The sequence below is a fragment of the Musca autumnalis genome, unplaced genomic scaffold (genome assembly GCF_047663935.1).
Source record: "Musca autumnalis isolate F117 unplaced genomic scaffold, ASM4766393v1 scaffold_1, whole genome shotgun sequence".
Classification (NCBI taxonomy): Eukaryota; Metazoa; Arthropoda; class Insecta; order Diptera; family Muscidae; genus Musca; species Musca autumnalis.
The window spans coordinates 133713077-133736963 of NW_027411644.1; the positions used below are offsets into that span (position 1 = coordinate 133713077).

Here is a 23887-nt window from a genome sequence, read left to right on the forward strand (position 1 = left end):
TAGCATCACACACTATTTTTTGGGATAAACTGAATGTAGCTTCCTTATCAGTGAAGTTTTCAAATCTCTGTTTCCGCTAAAATGAAGACGCTGCACTAGTTTTTTCATTGCAGTGGAAACGATCCGCAGAAAACGCGATAAAATACGCGATATTTGCAAAAACAATCTTAGGTGATTTTTCTACTTTGGAATTTCTCGTAACTCGCGTTTTAGTAGATGGATTTTGGGTGCCACCGTGGTGCAATGGTATGCACGCCCGCCTTGCACGCAGAAGGTCGGGGGTTCGATTCCCCGGCCAGGCAACATCGAACATTTTTCAACGGTGGCAAAATACCCCTCAGTAATGTTGGCGACATTTCCTGAGTATTTCAGCCTTGAAAAACTTCTCCATAAGTGGTGTCTTAAGACACGCCGTTCGGACTCGGCGATAAACAGTAGGTCCCATATCATTGAGCTAAATATGAATCGGGGTGCACTCATTGATATGAGAGAAGTCTTCCTTGTCCCGTATGGGATGTTGCGGAACAATGTTTTATTTTCACGAGGAATGATTTATTGGATCCGGAACTTAAAAAACTAAAATGTGCAATGGAGTACGAGGTATTCTAGAGACAATTGCAAATATTAGACCCGAAAAATATGATTTTTAGAAAAATGTTCACACAAAGTTTCCGCATTTGAATGCAGATTTCTATGAAGCTGCGCAGACTACATTCACAATATACGTATCAAATAACTCAGAATCGCAAGTACTACAATCCTATATATGATTTTTTGAAAAACCTGTTTGCGGAATGAAATTAGAAGAAAATTTCAAAAAACACTGTAAATCTGGCTTCAAAATGTCAGCATCATTTAATGGTAGAAGCAGTTCAAATTTTGAAAAGTAATACATCAGTGAGATGATCCTTATTTAGTTTGCTTCTACTTTTACTTTGACAGGAAAATCGAGAGAAGTGTGGTTTACTTACAAATCGAGAGAAAATCAAAAAAGACATGTTGGCTTCAACCCATTGTTACCCATTTTTTAACATAAATATAGCCACAGCTTCCACGCAAATTATCTTTTAAGGCCAATATTTTTTGCCACGTCCAAAAAACATTTCATTTTACCCAAAAATAGTTAATTTGTATAATACGCAATCACAAGTCGCGTGTTCTGAAAGGATAAACCTTGGCTTCAGCTATGTTAAATTTTCAAAAATATTGGTGATATATCTTATTTAAATCTTAATATTTATACCATCTGCATTTATGCTAACGAGGGTATAGTATATAGGAAAAATTGAATTGACAAATTTTAAAAAATGCAGAAAAAATAGTAATCGTCCGAACCCCATTACCACATAGGACTTAAAATTTTTGTAATTGAACGTAGTTTAATACAAACAAATTTAAGGAAAATCGAAGGGGTCGAACATCTTTAAAAATTGATTTTAAATATTAAATCGCGAAAATAGCATCCAAGCCCACTGTGCAATTTTGTTTGCTATTTTTTATTTAATAGCTGATAAAACAACAAAACACACAAAAAAAGATTTTTTCACATTGGGCCAATATTAAAGAAGTTATGAGTATTTCTCTGCATTTAGTTTTTACAGAATTTGACTTTTTCAAGGTGCGATATCTCTGGAACCGTTAGTCAAAAAAATCTGAAAATATACTAAAATGTTTTGCTAATGAGCAGCATCACCACAGCAAAAAATAAAGAAAATCAAAAACCTCGTCTCGAAAAAGTGTCCGATTTCACTCAGAAATCCCCATATATAAATATGTAAGGGATATAATGTGAAGTTAAAATCAAATATTGTCCCAAACATATCTTGTTTTAGTTATATTATGATTTTTATACCTAAATTCAAGGAACATACTTCAATTAATGGCTAGAATCGGTTACTTTTTGTGAATTTTAAAATTATTTTTGATTATTCTATAAAAAACATGTTCCCTTTTTGCATAATGTTGATATTTAAGGAAGAAGTATGGTAAATTACAATTTTAGAGTCCGTTGAAGAATGTTCAATATCAATGGCGAAGCCCTTCTCCATAGAGAGGATAAAACAAATGTCACCATTCAGTACCAGGTTATATTCGATCTCCCAACAAGATGGTAAAAAATGGGAATAGATAAATTATTTTTTATAAACCCTATATCGCGCGCGCGATTTCTTATAAAATATACCTTTTTGACTTTTGCTCCATCGCTTTCAGCATTCTCAGGTTTGTTCTATGACTCAATTTATTTACAATAAGGAAACAATATAAAATACATATTAATATTTAACATAACAACTGACGATCGAGCAAAAGTCGAAAACGGTATATTTTATAAGAAATCGCGCGCGTGATTTTTTATAAAATATACCGTTTTCGACTTTTGCTCGATCGCTTTCAACATCTTTAGGTTTTATCTATGACTCAATTTTTAATTCACAATAAGAAATAAATCACTCAACACTCTGTCAAACATTCCGTTTTGTTAGTGTTCGTTATTTGCAAATGTGTTAAAAAATTCCTGAGGGTGATTTCGACATACCTAGCTTGGCTCCTTATGCGTCCAACTGGTTTAAAATCAACTGAATGATGTTATTTTTAGGGTTCAATCAAATAATTTTTAAAATCTACTTAACCATTATAAAATCTGAAAGAGTCTACCATATTGAAAATTTTAAACATTTTTTCTTTATAATAAAGTTGGACAGAAATTTCAAAAATTAATAGTTTATTGTAGGTTTTGGAACACAGCAATTGAAACCGGCGCTGCATTACAAATATTAATTTTAAATCATTAAAATATGAAAAAAACATAATATAACATTTTGAGTGTTATGTCCACTTACAACGCGGACATAACGCCCAAAAATTTGTTGTGTCCGATTTTTTGGGCCTTATGTCCGGAATTAGGTCGGACATAACACCCAATTTTATTCTGGGCGTTAAGTCAGGGGTCAGGGCGGACATAACATCCAAAATTAATTTTGGGCGTTAAGTCAGGTCGCCGTTAAGATTGGTTGTATAAGTGATGTGTAAAACAATGCTTTTACATTTGAGTCAATGTGTTTTGAATAAAATACATGACTACAGCTTATAAACGCTTTTTTCGCTTCACACAAGCTCCAGTGCACTGAGCTTTGTTTAAATTCCATTGTATATTGGATACTAAAATATGTGCTGCATTTATTGTAGAGTGGTTATATTTGAACCCAAATTGATTATCATTTATTTTAAGCTATCCCTCAAGGTGTTTGATTATTATAGTATTTATACAAACTTCGAAACTAATATTATGCGGCTGCTACACGGACTGTATTTTACATAACGACTGTCACTTTTACAGATCATAATTTTGTACACATGGTGTGAAACATAAATTTCAGTGCATCGAATTGATATGGCAATACACAAGTACTTTTTACGAATAGAACGCATTCTATTCTCGTCTGTACAACGAAAGGAAAACAGCTGTTTCGTTTGTTCGCAATATAAGAAACGAAAACAACAGAAAACGAATGAAAAATAAAATTTTGCTGTGCAGAAAGAATTACATGTGGGCGAAAATACAGTGACAGTTGCTATGCATAACATGTGTAAAACATACAGTGTGGAAGCCCCATTAGGTAGGAGGGTAATTGCACGCAGTTCTTGAGGATGGTTAGGGACCTTAGTTTTCTTTGGAAGTGTAATTATTTTACCAACTTTCCATTTCTGAGGAAAATATGAATTGTTGATAATGTTATTAATTTATTATTTTGCAGTATTCAGTTACAATTTGTTCTTGTATATTTTTAAGGACTATGTAAAGTATTTTTCGGTTCCTGAGGAAGATTACCCTTTAAGTTTCTAAAAATATAGATTAGAACTTCTTTTAATAAACATATATCTGAATCTTAGACTTGATTTTAGATTGTTTGAAAAAATACTGCCGACATTTTTTTGTGATATTATCTGTATAGCATTGTGATCACTATCACATTTTGTGGTTGAATTTAAACCTGCAATATGTATACGATGATCGGTCAAGCAAACATCAATATACGAATTGCTACGTGGGAACGAAGAATTTGTAATTAATTTGGCTTTCTTCTAACCATGTATTTAAAAATGCTCCCTTATGATTTGATATCGGGTTACCCCAAGCTATGTGCTTAGCGTTCAGGTCACCAGCTAGAATATACAATTTTTGTAAATTGTCCATTTTGAATTATTCAAAACGTTTATGTAATTCACTTTTAAAGTATGAGTCGTTATTACCAGATGGGTAGTAAAGGGAAATTATGTAAAGGATTTCGCCAGAGTTTGTTGGAATTTTGATAACACATGCTTCAATATGTTTAAAAGTGTTAATAGTTTTATTGTTCACTATTTCATATTTAATTTTTCTTTTAATGAGTATAGCACCACCTCAACATTGAACTATAAAAGTTGAAGGCTTATAGCCGTATCTTTTAGCTAGAATATAAAAATTTTGTAAATTGTAAATGTTTAATGATTCAAAACGTTTATGAAATTCACTTTTAAAGTAGGAGTCGTTGTTACCAGATGGGTAATAAAGGGAAATTATGTAAAGAATTTCTCTAGAGTTTGTTTAATGAGTATAACTGTACCACCTCAAGATTGAACTATACAAGTTAAGGGCTTATAGCCGTTTCTTTTAGATTTAAATGCTTCAAATTTAGAAACTTGGAGGAACTTCAAATCATCCATTTCTATTTTTTTTAGTTCAGATAATATAGTTTTAGCCTTGATACCTTTAAATAAGACAGATTTATTTTTTACACTTTACGGTGTAAAAGTGTAGAATTTCGCTTTTGTTTTTTCTAAGTGCTTTCTTACGCGAGTGTAATTTACTAATTGACCGAAATAAATAATAATTTTATTGTCTTTGCAACCTGTTTATTTTATATTGATCTCATTAATTTTGAGTCCATTTTTAATAAATGAGATCAGCTTATTTGAGTCAATATCAAATATAATTATGGGTGGAAGTTTTTCTTTTTTGTTTTGATTATTTGCTAAACTTTTTGTTTTTTTCTGTTGATACACTATTTGTTGTTGTTATTTGATCTCTTCGATTACACTGTACAACAAAATCGAACTTTTTCATAATTACAAGAAACCCCCCACAGATTATGAAAGAGGACCGAAAAAAAGAAGACACGTGTATCGGCGTTTTGAAAGTTTACGTCGGGGAGTAACCTAAATAGACGTGGCAAATTCCACCAATTTCTACAGGTTTTGAAATATTCGACATCAGATTCCTTGGAATCCTTGCATTTTAGGTATAAACTGTCCTTGGTAATATTACTGACAACAATGCGGGGTATCTTTTTATGAAAAAAATTAACCCTCATGCGAGTCACTAAAGAGGTCTTTTTGGTCCTTTTTTTCAAAAACGTTTAAAAACTCTTTTAAAATGTGATCGTATCAGATCAAAATATTCTACAAAATTATTTGCCATAAAATTTTACTATAGGTCCCCGAATACACTAAAACTCTAAACCGTACCTAAACGCCAGGAATCTACTAAAAGTAAAATCACGTTTTAGTATTAATGTTGTACTTTATCTGAGTTTATTAAGTTTTGTCCCACAAAACTTCATTCTAGATAGAAGACGTCAAAGACAAAAATAATCTCCATCAATAATCTCCGAATAAATGAAATATGTATTTGCAATATATATCAAGAAAATATATACATCAAGTTTGCCAACAAAATACCCAAATATTTTTTGAATAAATTTGTTTTGTTTTTTTTTTTCGAGTTGATGCATGAAAGTAACATGAAATTTAATTCTAGACGAAAGGTGTTAAAAGAAGAAATATTCTACACAAAATTTCATTGTAAGTTCCAGAACAAACTAGATATCTAAGTAAAATAGTTTCTTAAGAAAATGGCGTTACAAAATTAGATATTATAGTTAGAAATTATTTGTTACACTTTAAGACTCTCAATTAAAATTTATTCCATTCTGAGCCAAAATCTCCTAAAATATCTCACTTTTTGGGGGTTATGTCAAAAGAAGAAATGTTCCAAATCAAATTTCATTATGAGTCTCTGAACAAAAGAAATTTTTAGCTAGAATATTTAACATCTCCAGAAGCTTTCGCTTTTCATATATGATTTAGGACCATATTCTACCGTTCTTATTCATATTTTCGTTATCTTCATTATGAGTCTCTGAACAAAAGAAATTTGTAGCTAGAATATTTAACATCTCCAGAAGCTTTCGCTTTTCATATATGATTTAGGACCATATTCTACCTTTTTATTCATATTTTCGTTATCTGCGGTCACAAAATATATTTTATTGATGTTTTTTCATAATAAATTCTTTCAGAAGATTACGTGTGCTCGATCCAAACTGTTTTTGAAATATCTATGGTGAATATATATAGGGAAAATATTGATAACCCAGACCGGACCTTGAAAAATTACGTATTTTAGTACTATTAACTAAAATAACGTCATCAGGATTAGCCATAAGTTCCTAATATTGTCTACGGCTATTGTCCAGTGAATATATATCAAGCTTTTTGTAGAAAATTAACTTATGTTGAAACTGAGGTATGGGGTATTGTAACTCGCGATCAGTTTTACTATACCATAACTTTTGACCGCATTTCGGTAAAATAAACTGTTTTAGCCCGATTCACCGAGGGGTTTCTTAAAATAATAATTTGAGCGGAAGCTGTGGTCGTACTAATGCAAAAAAATCGGAAAAAATCGTTGAATTAAACGAGTTTCATTATGTCATTTTCCAATAAGTGGTTGTACAACACAATGTAGAGCTTAATACTCAAAGGAGAAGTTAAAGAGTACACTTCAGAGTTGAAGTTTTTTTAATATATCCACTGTATCTACCTCAAACGGATGCTGACATTTTGAAACCTGAAAAATTGGGTTTTTTGAATTTTTGCTCTAATCGGGACGCGCAGCTGGATTTCACTAAAAGCTTATTATTTGATTGTAGTACTCGCGATTTCGCATTTTTTAATGTATAACATGAGGATGTGGCCCTAAGAGGATCACAGTAGTCTGCGCCCAAACACGAAATTTTTGTGCGTAAATTTTCTCAAAAACCTATTTTTTTGGTTTAAAATTTACAAACGTCATTCGATTTCCGTGGAAACCCGCGTAAATTTAGTTTTTTTACGTTCTGAATCTAACAAGCCACGACGCGTAAAAATCCACCCACTAGATCGGTGGATATGATACCCCTCAAATTTCGAAAATTTGCAAAAAATTATTTTGAAAATATCGCATATTAAAGCGCGTTTTGGATGTGTCAGTTCTACTTAAATAAATAGATCGATACGCGTGTTTAAACTATGGGAAAACATATATTTAAAAACCCTCGTAAATCCAGAGATATAATAGATTTTTTCTAAAAATTGAGTGCGATGCTACATCCACGGTTCTTGATGGATCGCATTGAATCTGCATAGAATGATGTATTTTTTAATGGTGATTATTGAAATCGGATGCGCATAAAATGTAAATGAACTTCGCGGAAATTATGACCATTTTACAGTATTTTGCACCCTAATATGCAGCAGATGCTACATCGTGGCCGCCAAATAGAATTTGACAAACTGTACATCAAATAAGAGGGATTGATTCGCTGTGTTGGAAAATCGGATGCGCATCATGTCATTTTAATAATTACGCGGTTTATATGCGTCTCAAATGTTGTAATATTCAATATAACATTATTTTAACGTTATGCCACAATTGGAATTCCTTGTGATTTAATATAAGGTTCTAATAATATTATCCAATAGGAAAACAATAAGCGAAAAGTTTGTTACAACGGAATATCATCATTATTGCGTGAAATTTTCACGAAAATGTCGAAGAACTAAAACATTTTTTCTCCAACTTTTCCTATAAAACCATAAAAAAATAATAGCCTGTTTCACTAAGACGATTCGAATACAAATTCGTTCGAACTACTACCAAACTTCTGTTATTTGAAAAATATTTGAATTGTTTTTATTTTCAAACAAACAAACATTTCCTACAACAACAGGAGCTTGGTAGTAATTCGGACGAATTTGAATTCGAATCGTCATAGAGATATTTTCTTCGTATTTTTGCAAATAACATGAATACTTTAGCTCCAACCTTCTCAACTTAGGTTTCATTTTATTCGTCAAAATGTCTGGATGCTGTTATAATTTTTTTATATATTTTTCGTAAGTATGAGCGCTATTGTTTCAAAAATATGTTTGTAAATACGTGAAATTATTTAACAAATTTGATTTTTCGCGAATCCATTGAGACTTTGCGATTATTTTTTGCATCATCGCAAAGGTTACGAATTCAGTTAACGATAATAGGATATCACAGCTAACTATATTAAGCCGCGATTTTTTTAGAATTTTTTCTAATTATCATAATTAAAACGGTCATATCTTTTGCGCGTAACGATCAAAGTTAGTAACGAAAACAGATTTGGAATGCAGATTTTTTTCTTAATCTATGTACCAAAAATCATTAATGTAGTATTAAAATTTTTTTTGATTTTTTTGAAATGGAAAAGACAATTTTAGACATTTTTCCTGATATATGACATACGAGTCCTAACATCCATGGTTTTGGCATGGTCCTAAATACTATAATGATGGCAGCTACTCCTGCTCGGATAAAATTGATGGAGATAATTTTTATCTTTGACGTCTTCTATCTAGAATGATGTTTTGTGCGACAAAACTTAATAAACTCAGAAAGTACCACATTAACCCTAAAACGTGCTTTTACTTTTGACAGATTCCTGGCGTTCAGGTACGATTTAGAGTTTTGGTGTATTGGGGACCTATTGTAAAATTTTATGGCAAATAATTTTGTAGAATATTTTGATCTGATACGATCACATTTCAAAGGAGTTTTTAAACGTTTTTGGAAAAAGGGACCAAAAAGACCACTTTAGTGACTCGCATGAGGTTTAATTTTTTTATGAAAAGATACCCCGCATTGTTGTCAGTAATATTGCCAAAGACGCCGATACACGTGTCTTCTTTTTTTTTCGGTCCTCTTTCATAATCTGGCCGAATTATCTTGTAATTATTTTTTGTGTTGTACAGTGTTATTGTTGATTTTTTCATTTTCTTTTGGGGTATCTGTTGTGAGCACGTGCTGCTGGAATTGAGAGAGAATTTCTTCTTCACATTCGAAATTATCGAGTGTATCAATAATTGAATAGTAGTTTTCACTTCTTGCATATTTGCTATGATTATTATCATTCATTGTGGAGCTTTTTCTTTTTCTTTCAAGAACTCATGTTGGATTTAATGATTGTTTACAATTATTATTTGTCGAACTCGAGTAAAAACTGTATGCACATACGTATGTCGTAACTCTAAGTTAAAAGTAATTTAAAAAGTTTAATAAACACAACAATTTATTTTTGTGCATTGTAAGATTAAAAAGTACTGTGGAAAATTATATTGGTGATTTTTTGTGTGTTTTACGGTAGGGTGTTTTTATGTTTAATATCTATAGAATGGTTACAGATAATGTCTCCAAATTTTGGATGTATGAAGCAATTTTGTCTAGAAATAAAATTGCCAAATTATATAGAAAACGGTTCAGATTTGAATATATATTTTTGGCCGATTTCATGTATTTTATGCTGTAAACACGCCATGGGCGTAGCCAGGTATGGGGGAGGTCAGCTGCACCACCCCTAGATTATACAAACACTTTCTGGAAAATAAACTGTGATACAAACGTTTAAACAAATTTTTCTAATTCGGCTTTGTTGGAATCCATAGAAGAAAATTGTATGTGGCAGATACAAAATTTGTTTAGCAATTCAATTTGAAAAAAATTAAAACAAATTTTTTGTGTGCACTTCTACGATTTTTGTAGAGGTTGAGAAAAAATTTTAGTTTCAAATCCGTTCGCGTTCACAAAATTGGCCGATGCGCACAAAAGTTATAGCGGTTTTATTCACATTTCAAGAAAAAGTATTTAAAAATTATTTATTTTTATGAGAAAATCTATACAGAAAACGCTAACAGCATTGCATATCTATTCGTAGATGTTTACATATTTACTAAATTTATTTTTATTTTCGCGAAAAATCAACAAATAATAAAAAAAATCTTGAAGTAAATCCAAATTATCCTGTCCAATAATCCGTACATACCTCTAAAAAAAATAATGTCATTCAAAAAATATTATTCGCGATTTATTGAAAATCAACGGCCATGCTTTTTCGCAAATATTATAATCGCGCATAAAGGATTTCATATATGCTAATATTTTCAAAGGAAATCGCGATTTGTCAAAATATATTTTTGCAGATCTTCCTATTTTCAAGGTATTAGTGGATGGATTTGAACCCGAAAGGGCTCATAAGATCTGTGGTGTAAAAATAAATTCAGCCGGGATTTAAAGGAAATTGAATGACGCTTGTAAATTATAAATGCAAAATATAGGTTTTTACAGAAAATTCACACATCAAATTTTGGCATTTAGACTCCAATTACTAAGATGCTGGGATATACACTTAACGACGTAAAATCACGAGTACTATAATCCTATTATGAGTTTTGAATATTATATTGTTACGCGTCCGGATTATTAAAAAATTCAAAAAACCCCGAAATTCCGGCTTCAATATGTCATCATCAATTTTAGGTGGATGCAGTAACATGTTGTCCTTGGAGTATTCTTTGAGTCTTTTTTGGCCATAGGCCTATGAAATTAAAAGTTAAGCCAGAAATCAGAAACATTTGTTGGCTTCAACCCATTTTTTCCCATTTGTCTACATTGATTCCAACACAGCTTTCACGTAAATTATTTTTAATGGTCGATATTATAAGATCCCTCCTAAAAGTCTCCACTTTAAAGAAATTCTGTCATACTATATAGAATGTGTTTACAGTTTGAATTCTGTAAGGATGAAACTCGGATTCATCGATTGTAAAAGATTTTTGGTTTTTACCATATACCTTTGGTTTCTTTGGGTCACCATTTGGTGGGTTTGTTCTTGCTTTATATTTGTGCTAAATAAAAAATTGCGAATATACCCTGGGTAATATTTTTGAAAATTTAACAATGCTGAAGCCAAGGTTTACCCTTTTATAACGTAATAATTGTGATTGTTTATTAACAAATTAAATTCTTTTGGATAAAAATGAAATGTTTTTGGACTTGGTAATAAATATTGGTTTTTATATATTTATATATTTATGTTATAAAATGGGTTGAAGCCAAAGTGTCTTTTCTTATTTTCTCTCGATTTATGGTTAAACCACACTTATCACGGTTTTTCTGCTTAAGTAAAAATAGGACCTAACTAAATAAGGATAATTGCATTAATGCACATAACTTTTCAAAGTTTGATCTGCGTCTGTCATTAAATGATGCTAATATTTTAAAGCCTGGTTTTAAGGGTTTTTTAATATTTTCTTCTAGTCGTGTTCCGAAACAGGTTTTTTGAAAATATCATTTATAGGATTCTAGTACTCGCGATTCTGAGTTATTTGATATGTATATCATGGATGTAGTCCACACAGCTTCACAGAAATCTCAAAGTTTGTGCGAACATTTGTCTAAAAATCATATTTTTCGGGCATAATTTTTACAATTGTCATTCGATTTCTTCGTACTCCATTGCAAATTTTAGATTTTTACCTTCTTCGTACTCCATTGCAAATTTTAGATTTTTACGTTCCGGATCTAAAATGTTTTTTTAATGCATGTAAAAACCATTTTTATGAACCAAATATGTTTTGTCCCAAATATGAGCACAGTTTGGCTATAACTTCCAAATATTAGACCAATCTTTAAAGTTGTGGTATGAATAGATTCGCCGTAGAGTTTTGATTCAAAACAAATATTTATGTAATTTTATGACGGGTAAATGGATCAATATTTTGCAAAAAATTTGGGTTACATTTAAAAAATATTTCATTTTTTGTAAATTCAGCGAATACATACTAATAAAATTTAACAAATATTATACAATCTGCTGACTAGGGTCACTTCGTAATAACCTTTTGGTACTCATTAAAATAATTAGTTAATTAATTAAAATAATAATTGTACTCAATTAAATAATTAGCATCTCGATAATAATCTCTTCTTAAGAATCAGAAACAAAACCGCGGCATTTTATCCGCAACAACCAGGGAATTCGTACTGGGAAATTTTTTCATAACCTATGTACTCTAAATGGCCTGAAACGGAATTGGGTTTTGCATATATTATATGTGGTTTAAGACCTTATTTTGGTTCGGGTACTCCCTTAACAAAAGTTCAATATTTTCATAGCTTTTCCATGTGATACTATGTTTTTCGTGATCAAGCCAATGCTTTCTCTAGACTAAGCCATTATTTTGATGACACAAATTTTAATATCCTCAGCGAAATCTTTTTCAGACAATTTGGAAACGTCCGTCGGTCTGCCTGTCTAACGTCGCACAGATGGTTGAAATCTCAAAACTCGCAGATTAATTCAAAAAATGAAATTCGGTTTTTGGAACAACTATTATTATACGGTTATAGGGTAAAGAATTCTACGTCTGTACCGAAAATATCAAGGTCATATGTTGTTTATTTTTACAGTTACACTGTGCTAAAGTTGAACTTTTATTCACATTTTCAAAAGTACCCGCAAAAAAATAAAATTAGCTGTTTTTAATGTGTAATATTTTTGATTTTGCGTATCAAAAGTGATAATTTTTGAATGGAATAGTCAAATACAGGTACTTATTAACATTTTAGAAAAAACGCGTTATAGAAAATGTGGTGTACAACTATAATTAAAATTAAGTAATAAAAATGTGTCCATATTTTCCATATTTTCTGAAAGTACATGGAGTTATAAAAAAGATAGTATCTGAGAGGTGTGCAAATTTTAATTTTGTATTTTAGTGTAGAGTGTTTTCTTTCAAAATCAACTCATAACTCGTGCCGTTATTTTTTTATTGAAGAAATGGTGCAAATAGTCATTTATTAAAAAGCTGGTAATTATGGATTTTTTCCTCGCTATTATACTTATGGTTGTTATTATACCCTACACCACACTGTGGTAAGGGGTATTATGTCTTTGTGCATTTGTATGTAACATACAAAATGAAACGAAATAGACCCATAGTTCCTTTTGGGGATATACACATAATCACTTTCTGAGTCGATTTATGCATGTCCGTCCGTCTGTCCATATATTTTTGTTCGCAACGTACAGGTCGAATTTTTTGTCCGATTCAGCTGAAAATTGGGGACTACAATTTTTTTAGCCATAGGAAGAACGCTATTGCTTTTGGTGAAAATCGGTTCAGATTTGGATATAGCTCCCATATATATTTTCGCCCGATTTCACGTTTTTGCTATTTGCACCAAACACGCTATATGCGTCCGATTTCGATGAAATTTGGAATGTGTGACTAAATTCGGTCTACAAATAAGTGTGCTAAATTATATCGAAATCGGTTCAGATTTGGATATAGCTTCCATATATATTTTCGGCCGATTTCACGTACTTTCTGTACCACACACGCTATATATGTCGGATTTCGATGAAATTTGAAATATGGGACTGAATTTAGTCTAGAAATAAATGGCAATCAATAATTGAACATATTGAAACATCTGAGATTATTTAAATAAGAAATGTAAATAAAACCGTGAAAATACTTTCTACTTTTATGGTCCCAAATTTATGAGGGCTTCGACAACCCTCTTCTAACCCCTGATATGCACCAAAACTGTGTTCCGTTATATTAATTGAGGCGTAGACATTCGAAAAATATTAACACTAGACCACCCAAATGCTCCCCTGAATTAATCTGCCTCTTTCGGGATCTCACCCCACTGTGCGTCGGTCTGCCTGGTACGCACGATAACTCTCGAAGTGATCAACCTATTTCTTTATATCGACATGGAATTTTATGCTGTAGTGTCATTCTCTAACTATTTTTTATTTTGGTTACCACCAAAACTCTGTGAAATTAAAGTGCTTATAATTTCAATAATTAACGAAATTTTTCGGTAAGATTACAACCGATAAGAAGTAGTCGAAATGTTTTACCGAGAGCAAGAGTCCTGTCAATATTTATTTGAACTTTCCGTTCGTAATTTTGCTTTTTAATTTTACGGATGTTTGTCGGTAACTCGAAAAACGAGTTGGAGAATCGCACTATATGCATAGAGTTTGCTTATAAGTGGGATTTGTATGTATGCACCGAATGTGCTTATAAACGGGATTGTGATATAAGAATCCCCCCCTATTTTCCTTGCATTTTCCGCAGTGCTTATATCCGAGAAATATTGCAATCTTAAATAAAAACTCATCAAAATATGATACAGGGATACGAGGTTATAAAATTATCATGTGGATGTTTTTTGGTCTCAAACGAGAATAGAGTGATGAAAATGATATACATATATGTACATATCCCTTCAAATTAGTTCGTATTGTACAGCAAATATATTAAATAGTTATATATTACCTTATGACGTGAAGATTCCTTCACAACTTTGTCATTGTGGAACCAAGATATTACCGGCTGCGGATCTGCGTTAACAGTACACTCGAATAGAAGTCGTTTGCCCTCATCCTCCTGTCGAATTGAGGGTTTCTTCGCAAATGTAGGTGCGAACCCATCGATTTGTCTGCAGCAATAAAATTGGAATGATTACAATTTTTAAAATAGAGAGCACAAATGTAAAAAAAAAAAACAAGAAACTTACCCCAATATATGCGAGAAGGAAAAACTTCCTTCTATTGATTTTAAGCGATATAAGCAGCAAAGGAATTATGCATTAATAAAAAGCAGAGCGAATAAATTACAAATAAAAATATTTGCAAGAGAAAAGTTGTTAGTACTTGTATGGAAAATAATATTTTGTGACAAATATTGATATTTCTTACTTTTCCTTTGGCTCGTCTGCAGCTGTTATTGTGTCAAAGATTAATCATAATCCATGTCGCGAGCAAAAGAAATACAATACGGTATTAATTGTTGCATAGGTTAATACATTTTCCATAAATTAGTTCATGTTATGTATTTATATCATAAGGTCTTACCACTTTAAAAGAGCAACATTCTAAATACTTCAAAAATATAAATTATTAAGAGGTATCGAGATCCTTACTTCTTCGCCTTTTGAATCCCGTTAGTTGTAGTTACATTTCTGAGTAAATGTTTGTAAGTATATGAAAAATATAAAATGTGCCTACGTCTTTTCATTTCTGTCTAGTCCGGTCAAACTAGACATATGAAAACAATAAAAACTTCCACAAAACCAAACTTTGGTGGTGACTAGGGTTTACTATGTGTGCAGTTATTCGGGTCAAAGGTCAACATTTGACGTTGTCATATATTTATTTAGTTGTTGAATCTAGTACGTTTAATAAAATCAAGTTTCGAGAAAACCTCATTTTAAGTTGTCGATTGAAATTTAACTTCCCAACTTAAAAAGATTATTACACAAAAAATAAAATAGCCACTTAAACCATTTTTCATAAAGAGCTAGGCAGATGGTAGTGCTAAATTTCTGTGCAAGAGCAGGTATGATTTGAAGTATTTAAGTGTTTCATTGAACCGTACAATTATCAAAAGGAATGGGTAATAAATGAGAAAATCCAAATTGGTTCCATACAAATTACCAAGTAAATAAAGATGGATCCGATGTAAGGCGATCGGTTTTATTTAAAATGTCGTATGATGTGACTCTTGTCAGGAGATCAACTGATTTTGTTCGATAAAACATACCGCTATCGAGAAAAATCAAACTTAGGTTTTTGACCTAGAATAATTGAATTGCAAACATGTAATTTTACCTTGCACACCAGCAAAATTTGGCTTCGTGGATTTTTTTTAGTTTAACACTACATTCATTTTGCCCGAAGAACAAACTATTTTTAGGAAAACCAATATATTTACTAGGGATAGGTAAGTCGACTTTCGGTTAATCGATTAATCGATTTTTTGCAGTCAAAAACCTAAAAATCGTAGTCGACTTTTGTCTGGAAGGATAATCGCATAATCGATTATCTTGTGATCGATTTTCGAGTTTGACCATAGATTGTTGACTTGGCGGTTTTGCACTTTTGGCGGTTTTATTTACAGTTTGAAAAGAAAACTCGAAAATCGACGAATAGTCGATTATAATCGATTATCTGCGGTTATGAAAAAGTCGAAAGTCGAGTTTTAAGACAACTGAAATAATCGCAAGACCGAAAAATCGCATTTTTAGGTTTAGACCATAATCGAATAGTCGAAAAATCGATTATTGCTTTCCATTACCTATCCCTAATATTTACATATATTTAAAAGTTGGAATTACGACCGCACAAGGTAGGAATCATTGAAAGAATGCAATAAGTTTGATAATTTTATTATTACATTTAAAAAAATAAGGAATTTTATTACATTTGTGTTTTTATTTTAAAATGAAGATTAGAAATAAAATGTTTCTATTGCTTGCGTGGCTCAGATTTTTGTAAACTTTGAAGCACAAGTACCACTCCGATATGATCTTTTTAAAATCTACACTGATTTAAAACTACATTGTGAAAATGAAATAACTTCAATACTTTCTACAGCAGTTTACTTACGAGAAAAATTCAGATTGATAGAAGCGGAAACTTCGCCCGAACTGTTTTTAGCTCTCACTTTATAGAGACCAGCATCTGTATCTAATACATCATCAATTTCCAATAATACTGTATACTTATTCCCTTCTATTGGAATTATTTTTAACTTTGTTCTGTCATTTGGCACTACGAGTGTATCACTTCTATACCATTCAATATTTGGAGCAGGCGACGATTGTAACTGACATTCAAAAATCAATCTGTTTCCATCATCCTCTTGCCTTAATTGTGGTTTTTTAATAAAAGATGGGGCAAAATCTTCCACAACTCCCATTCCGATTTTAAAACTGTTTAACAAGGAATCAATCTGACTGGGTTGGAATGATTCTTGCCAATTTTATAGAATCAAGGTATTCATCTATTACTGGTTGATTTTTTTCAGCCTTATAGTTGCTATTTTGCAAAAAAAAAAAAAAACAGTTTAGTGCTTGAAATATAAAAACTTCACAAAGCAATACATTAGGGCTATAACAAAAAATAAATAAAAGAAAACTCTAAAAAATATCACTCCTGTGTCAATCGTGACTAGAGACATAACGCTATATATTTGCTTTTAATACTGTAAAATATCACGATGTTGTAAAAACATGGCTTAGGCTTATGAGGAGAGTTTGGTATTGACGATTAAAACACAATATTAATTACACTATGCTACAAAAGTTGACAAAATATTTTTGCAGGGGTTCGGATGCATATATTCAGTTTTGTGGGAGTTCACGGAAGACGAAAATACCTTTGGTTTCTTTGGGTCACTTCGTTTTTTGATTTTATAACGGTAAATGTAGTGAAAAACGATTTCATTGGTTTTCCCAATTTTGTAATGCTAACTAAATTTTCTTTTTGATAAAAGTAAATAATTATGCAGTTTGGTGTCTTCTACGCAGCCAAGAGCACGAGGAAAAGCATTTCCTGTTTTTAATGCGTTTTTGTCACACTTAAATCGCTATAACTTAACCATTTATTACCCGATTTTTAAAAATTATGGCTTGTTCAAAAAACATGATTTTTACCTTTTAAATAAAAAAAGAAGAAGTTATGTCCGTTTTAAGTTGAAAATCCAAGAATGCCCATTTTCCCTATATTTATTGTTATAAAATCAAAAAACGAAGTGACCCAATGAAACCAAAGGTATTTTCGTCTTCCATGGACTCTCACAATACCGAATTTATGCATCAGAACCCCTGCAAATTTTCACTGTAGCACAGTGTTATTAATGAACATTTATCAATCTGTTAAAATTAAATAAAAATGTACATTAGCATAAAATTCATAAAAGTATAACCCTAATAAAAATATGGCTTAGGCTAATGAAGAGTGGTTTAGTAATGTCGATTAAAACCAAAAAAATATATATTTATTAATAAAAAATGTATCCGTCAGTACAAATAAAATAAGTTGCAAATGTCATAAAATTATAACCCTAATATATATACTATATACGAGTATACTTATACATACCATTTATTATATGTACAAAACCAAACACAAATCGCACGAATTTAGTTAACATATGACAGAAAATTGGATTAAACTTTGGCAAACCAAGAATTCTCTGAGGTCCCTTTACAGCACTGATTTTTCTTTGTCACTATTTGTTAGGGAAAGCTCTTTTTATGTCGTCAATGGTATAGTGCGTTAAAATCACCTCGGATAAAACTCGGACTAACTTACAACTATTGCGTTTATGGATCAACAGGGAAGCACTTTATATTTACGGCCAGTTTCTCTAAGATGATTCGAATCCAAATTAGTTCGAATTTCCACCAAAATCCTGTTATTGTAGACAATTTCTGTTTCATTCAAAACAAAAATGAAACTATTTTTTTTAAACAGAAGCTTGGTTGTAGTTCGAACGAATTTGAGAATCGTCTTAGCGAAACAGGCTATTATAATGTAAATGATAGAAACCATATTTCCAATTATGTGCACAAAATTCTTGGTTGAACTTTTTCTTCGTTTATAAATTGTCGCTTGCTTCTTTATAATGTAGTGGTTTCTCAGTGTCAGAAATTTTTAATACGAGTCTTTGAGTATTTCCATTCAACGAGGAGTAATCAATTGCTTATACCAAGCATAGTTCATTTAATAAGCGTGTCATTTTAGGCTAAGTTAGCTTTATGGGTAGTTTTGAGAAATTTCAGTTTTTCGTATTCAGCGTATTCTAGCAGACTTTCAATAAATGCCGTCCGTCCGTCTGTTGAAATCAAGATACAGCTCGCCATTTTTAAGATAGAGGTTTGTAATTTGGGATAGAAGTTTCTGTTACTCCTAGGATGTTTGGTATTGCAACTGGGCTATATTTTTATAGAGCCACCATATAACGGTACCAAGGTTTTAGCCTCATTATCACACCGAAATGACTGAAATTTGATACTTAGTCTTCGTTGGGGGTATAAAACTTTCCCCAGAAATTTGTCAAATAGCCCCCATAGAACGGTACCTCCCGATTTTCAGTGCTTTGAAGGTTGTGGGCTCAATATTAGTCAGAAATGGCTGAATTTTGGTATTTAGTCTTCGTTGATGGTATAAAACTTTCCCCAAGAAACTTGTCGGTATAGGCCTTAGTATAGCCCCCGTAGAAAGGTACCTCCCTATTTCCGGTATTTTGAGGTTGTGGCCTCAATATTCCACAGAATATTGGGGTATTAAACGTTCCATATTAAATTTGTCGGTACAGGTAAACGCCTTCGCGATAGAACGGAACCACCCGATTTTCGGTATTTTGAAGGTTTTACCCTCATTATACTACGTCCATGCCTTCATATAGCCTCCGTAGAACGGTGCCTCATGATCTTCGGTATTTTGAAATTTGGTATTTAGTCTTTGTTGGAGGTAAAAGCTTTTCTGACTAAAATTCGTCAGTATAGATCCACGTTTCGATATAGGCCCCATAGAACGGTGCCTCCAGATTTTCGTAATTCTGAAGGTTGTGACGTCAATATCCCACCGAAAGACTGAAATTTGTTATTTAGTCTTCCATGGGGTTATAAAATATTCCAGAATAGAATTATCAGTTTAGGTCCGCGGCTTCCATATCCCCCATAGAAGCGTACCTTTTGATTTTCGGTATTTTGAAGGTTTTACCGAAATATAGGAAAATTGGTTTTTATTCTTCTTTGAGTCTAAAAACTTTCCGCCAGAAATTTGTAGGTATAGCCCCCATGGAACGGCATCTCCTGAATTTCGGTATTTTGAAGGTTAGCCACATTGTTTTACCGAACAAACGGAAATTAATTGTTCCATTTTACTTCAATACAACTCGTGGTGGAGGGTATAACAAGTTCGGCCTGGCCGAACTTAACGCCGTTCCTACTTGTTAATGATTGTTATGTCTTTTGTCTATCCTGCTTTTAAGTTGCGCTTAATTTATGAATCATATAAATAATATTGTCCATAATTAGTTTATTTTAATCGAGTAGTTGCTATTACATTGCTTCTATAATGTAACTTAGTTATTTTTAAGCATTTAATCTGTTTATGTTGAATAGTGTGTTCGCATGGGTAGTTTCTCCTTATATAGGTTAAGCCAATTTTGTGGCATATTGTAATTTATGTCAAATGGGTCTGAAGACCTACAATTACATGTGATATAAATTAATATTTTTTTATATTTGTCTTATTAAGTCGAACGTCATTTATAGTGATATTTTTAATTAATTCTCTTTCGAGTTGAGCTGTTATGACCTAAGAGGTACAGTGCTGCTCAAAACATTTGCAATTCGGATGGCTATTTCACATTTAATCTATTGACCTTTGAGTTTTGAAATTTAAATTCCAATTAAATTCCAATGGCTGATAGATAGTTCGTGTTTATCCAGCTAAATTCCTTTCCGCTTTCCAAAATGTTTTTAATTAAACGGTTATAAGGTATAATTTTACTTTCTCTATTAATATATTCATTAGAATATCGCTTATTCAGTGAGTTAAAAGTCCGTCCTAAACACTTGCGGAGGACGTATCGTTAAAAAATCTCGAATTGTTTCATTGTAGTTGGTGACGATCAAAATCCAAATTGCAAAGGCATACAGAAGTACTGACCTTAAATTTACTTTCTATAGATAAAGTTTAGTTTTTGTAGACAAAAAACTACTATTAAAAAGAACTGCAATGGCAACTTTTATACGATGGGCTCTTTCTAAATTATAAAAAGCGCGTTTATTAAACTTCAACAACTTGTTAAAATTAACGCCAAGGTATTTTAAATTTACTTTAAAATCAATTTTGTTAACACGCAAATATAAATCTAGTTTCTTACTTTCTGGTACCACTGTATACTTGCATTTACCTGAAGCATTGCGAATGCATATGGCATTATTTTTTCAAACATTGATTTTTATTCTCCATTGCGAATAAAAATTGCTAACTTGATTTAGATGCGTCGAGGCATATTGCAGAGCAACTGATGGAGATTCATCATGAGCATAAAGGAGTGAATCGTCTGCATAAAGTATTCCCTTGGACCCATTTACTTCGTGAGGAAAATCGTAAATCGAAATGTTGTATAAGTGGGGAGCCTTGTGAGCCTTGTGGCACACCGCATGACATCGAACCCTCAGATGATACTACATTTCCTATAACTAAATACATATTGTATAATAATATATATTTAGTTAACTAGCTGATAGATAATTTTCTGTAGCTGGTCTTTAAAAAAATGGAAATGTTATAATTGAATCCAAAAAGGTGAGACAAAGAAGAAATCGAATTTAATATTGATAATAACATCAATACAATTTTCATATACAAACATATATGTATTTGTAATATGAATGTACCTATTTATTAAATTTTATAATCATTTGAATCCAGATACCGATTTCCCGCTGATGATTTTAACTTTGAGAGGAGAATGTGTTATTTCAAAACTAATGAGAATTATACAACGATGCTTCTATATTTTTGTTTTCTTCTTTTTAGAAGTGGGCACTTCATTATTATTTACTTTTATAAATAATAATAATAATAATAATAATAATAATAATAATAATAATAATAATAATATAATAATATAAATTATTCTATTACGTTTTTCTTTCATTAGAGTCTGTTATGTATTTCACTGTCGGCACGCGAGTTTTTTTAATTAAAAAATAACAGTTCGTGTTGCAAATGTGCACTGCACATTTAAGTTCTGAAGCAACCCTTAATGTTCGTGTGCGTGGCATAGTATGTAGTGTCTTTGGCTAGAAATCAGAGGGTTCGTGTGTTCAACTCGCACAGCGAGCGAAATAAAATAAAGTAAAATAAAAGTAAGAAGTGTGATGAAATTAAAAAAAATCTCTACATCAACTGTTCTAAAAATAGAATTTTTTTCAACTTACTTTTCAACTTCTAGTGGCCACAGAATAACTAGTTATTCTAGTGGTCATAATATTACTACAAACTGAGTGCGACAAGCCCTTGTAAAAATAATGGGGATAATGGGGAAGAAAAGGGGGTTTGCGAGTAGTTACGGCTGCCAAAAATCCCTTACAAAACCCATGATTTTGGGAAGACTTTTTTCCTGGGGTATATCTATGCCTTTCAATAAAAGAAATAATTTAAAAAAATTAAGTTTCAGTGTTTTATTTAGAAATGCGCTTAAAACTAAAAAATAATTTGTCGGTTACCCTCAATAAATATACATATTTTTTCTCATGATAGAATCTCTCAAATAAAACGCTTGCCGTTTAATTTTGCCACCATTCATAATTTAAATGCAAGCGTTTTATTTGAGAGATTCTATCATGAGAAAGAATATGTATATTTATTGAGGGTAAGCGACAAATTATTTTTTAGTTTTAAGTGCATTTCTAAATAAAACACTGAAACTTAATTTTTTTAAATTATTTTTAACTTTTTAGTAAATACATTTTTTTGACCACTGAGAACCCCAAATGCCGAATTACAGTCCATTTGAGCAGAAAATGTAGATTAAAATGCTTGAAATTGGGTAGTACCGTTATATGGAGGCTATATTAAACATTGACCTACGTCCACAATTTTTTTTTCTGGACTATTGAGAACTCCAAATGCCAAGTTACAGCAAATTCGGGCTAAAAATGAAGACAAAATCCCCAAAATACCAGAAGATGGGTGGTACCGTTATATGGGGGCTATATGAAAAAATGGATCCATTTTGGTTTTGGTTTCATATTCATGTATTGTCATCTAAATCTGAAAAATGTGCAAAGTTTTATTTCGATTGGTCAACTGCAACCGTGCTAAAAATCAGTTACCACATTTTAAAAGGGGGTCAAGTTAGACACCTTAAAAACACTGTAAAAATGGACCAATATTTGTTTTGATTTCATATTCATGTATTGTCATCCAAATCTGAGAAGTGTGCAAAGTTTAAGTACGATTGGTCAACTGCAACTGCGTGAAAAATGAGTTACCAGATTTGAAAATGAAAATACCGGAAATCGGGTGGTACCGTTATATGGGGGCTATAGGAAACAATGGACCCATATTGGTTTTGGTTCCATATTCATGTATTGTCATCTAAATCTGAAAAGTGTGCAAAGTTTTAGTTCGATTGGTCAACTGCAACCGTGTAAAAAATCAGTTACCAGATTTAAAAAGGGGATCAAGTTAGACACCGTAAAAACACTGTAAGAATAGACCAATATTAGTTTTGATTTCATATTCATGTATTGTCATCCAAATCTAAAAAGTGTGCAAATTTTAAGTTCAATTGGTCAACTGCAACTATGTGAAAAATGAGTTACCAGATTTGAAAAGCAAATTAGATAAAACACTGTAAAACAGTGTAAAAATGGACCAATATTGGTTTTGATTTCATATTCATGTATTGTCATTCACATCTGAAAAGTGTGCAAAGTTTTAGTTCGATTGGTAAACTGCAACTGTGTTAAAAATGAGTTACCAGATTTGAACTAAACACACACCAAAGCAAGTTAAATAAAACACTGTAAAAACACCACCATTTATAAATGTGTATGTTTGTGTGCTTTGGCATGTCATTTCCACCAATGCTTTCGCATGTCATTTTCACCAACTCTATGCAATGACATTATCATTATCAAATTTAGGCATCCATAGTTCAGCCCCAGATAACATATTGACCTAATTTTTCGTAGACACGTTCCGTGTATAGTTAAGAATTCCTCATTCTATTATGCGCTAAGTCGAGTAAATCGATGTACAAAATTTGACAATTCGTGTGAAAATAATAACAAATACAAAACATATAACATATGTTTGAATCCAAATATATGTTATGTTAGGGACCGTTTGGGTGCAAACAACTACTATTTGGATCCAAAAATTCT

The 23887-nt window shown here is 31.7% G+C and overlaps 1 protein-coding gene across 49 annotated transcripts in view; it reads right to left on the bottom strand.

The window, feature by feature from the left end:
- The window catches only part of bt (projectin protein bent), a 242254-nt gene that overhangs the window by 203209 nt on the left and 15158 nt on the right, over positions 1–23887 (bottom strand). For 25 of the 49 annotated variants that reach the window (XM_073955521.1, XM_073955471.1, XM_073955529.1 and 22 more), the window contains 3 exons: positions 16575–17006; positions 14886–14907; positions 14464–14626 (listed from right to left, as the gene is read on the bottom strand). In XM_073955521.1, coding sequence (XP_073811622.1) covers positions 14464–14626; positions 14886–14907; positions 16575–16887 — 498 coding nt within the window. In that variant the 5' untranslated portion in view covers positions 16888–17006. Of the gene's footprint in view, positions 1–14463; positions 14627–14704; positions 14908–16574; positions 17007–23887 lie in introns of those variants that run through there. The other 24 variants (XM_073955438.1, XM_073955135.1, XM_073955446.1 and 21 more) reach the window with 2 other exon arrangements.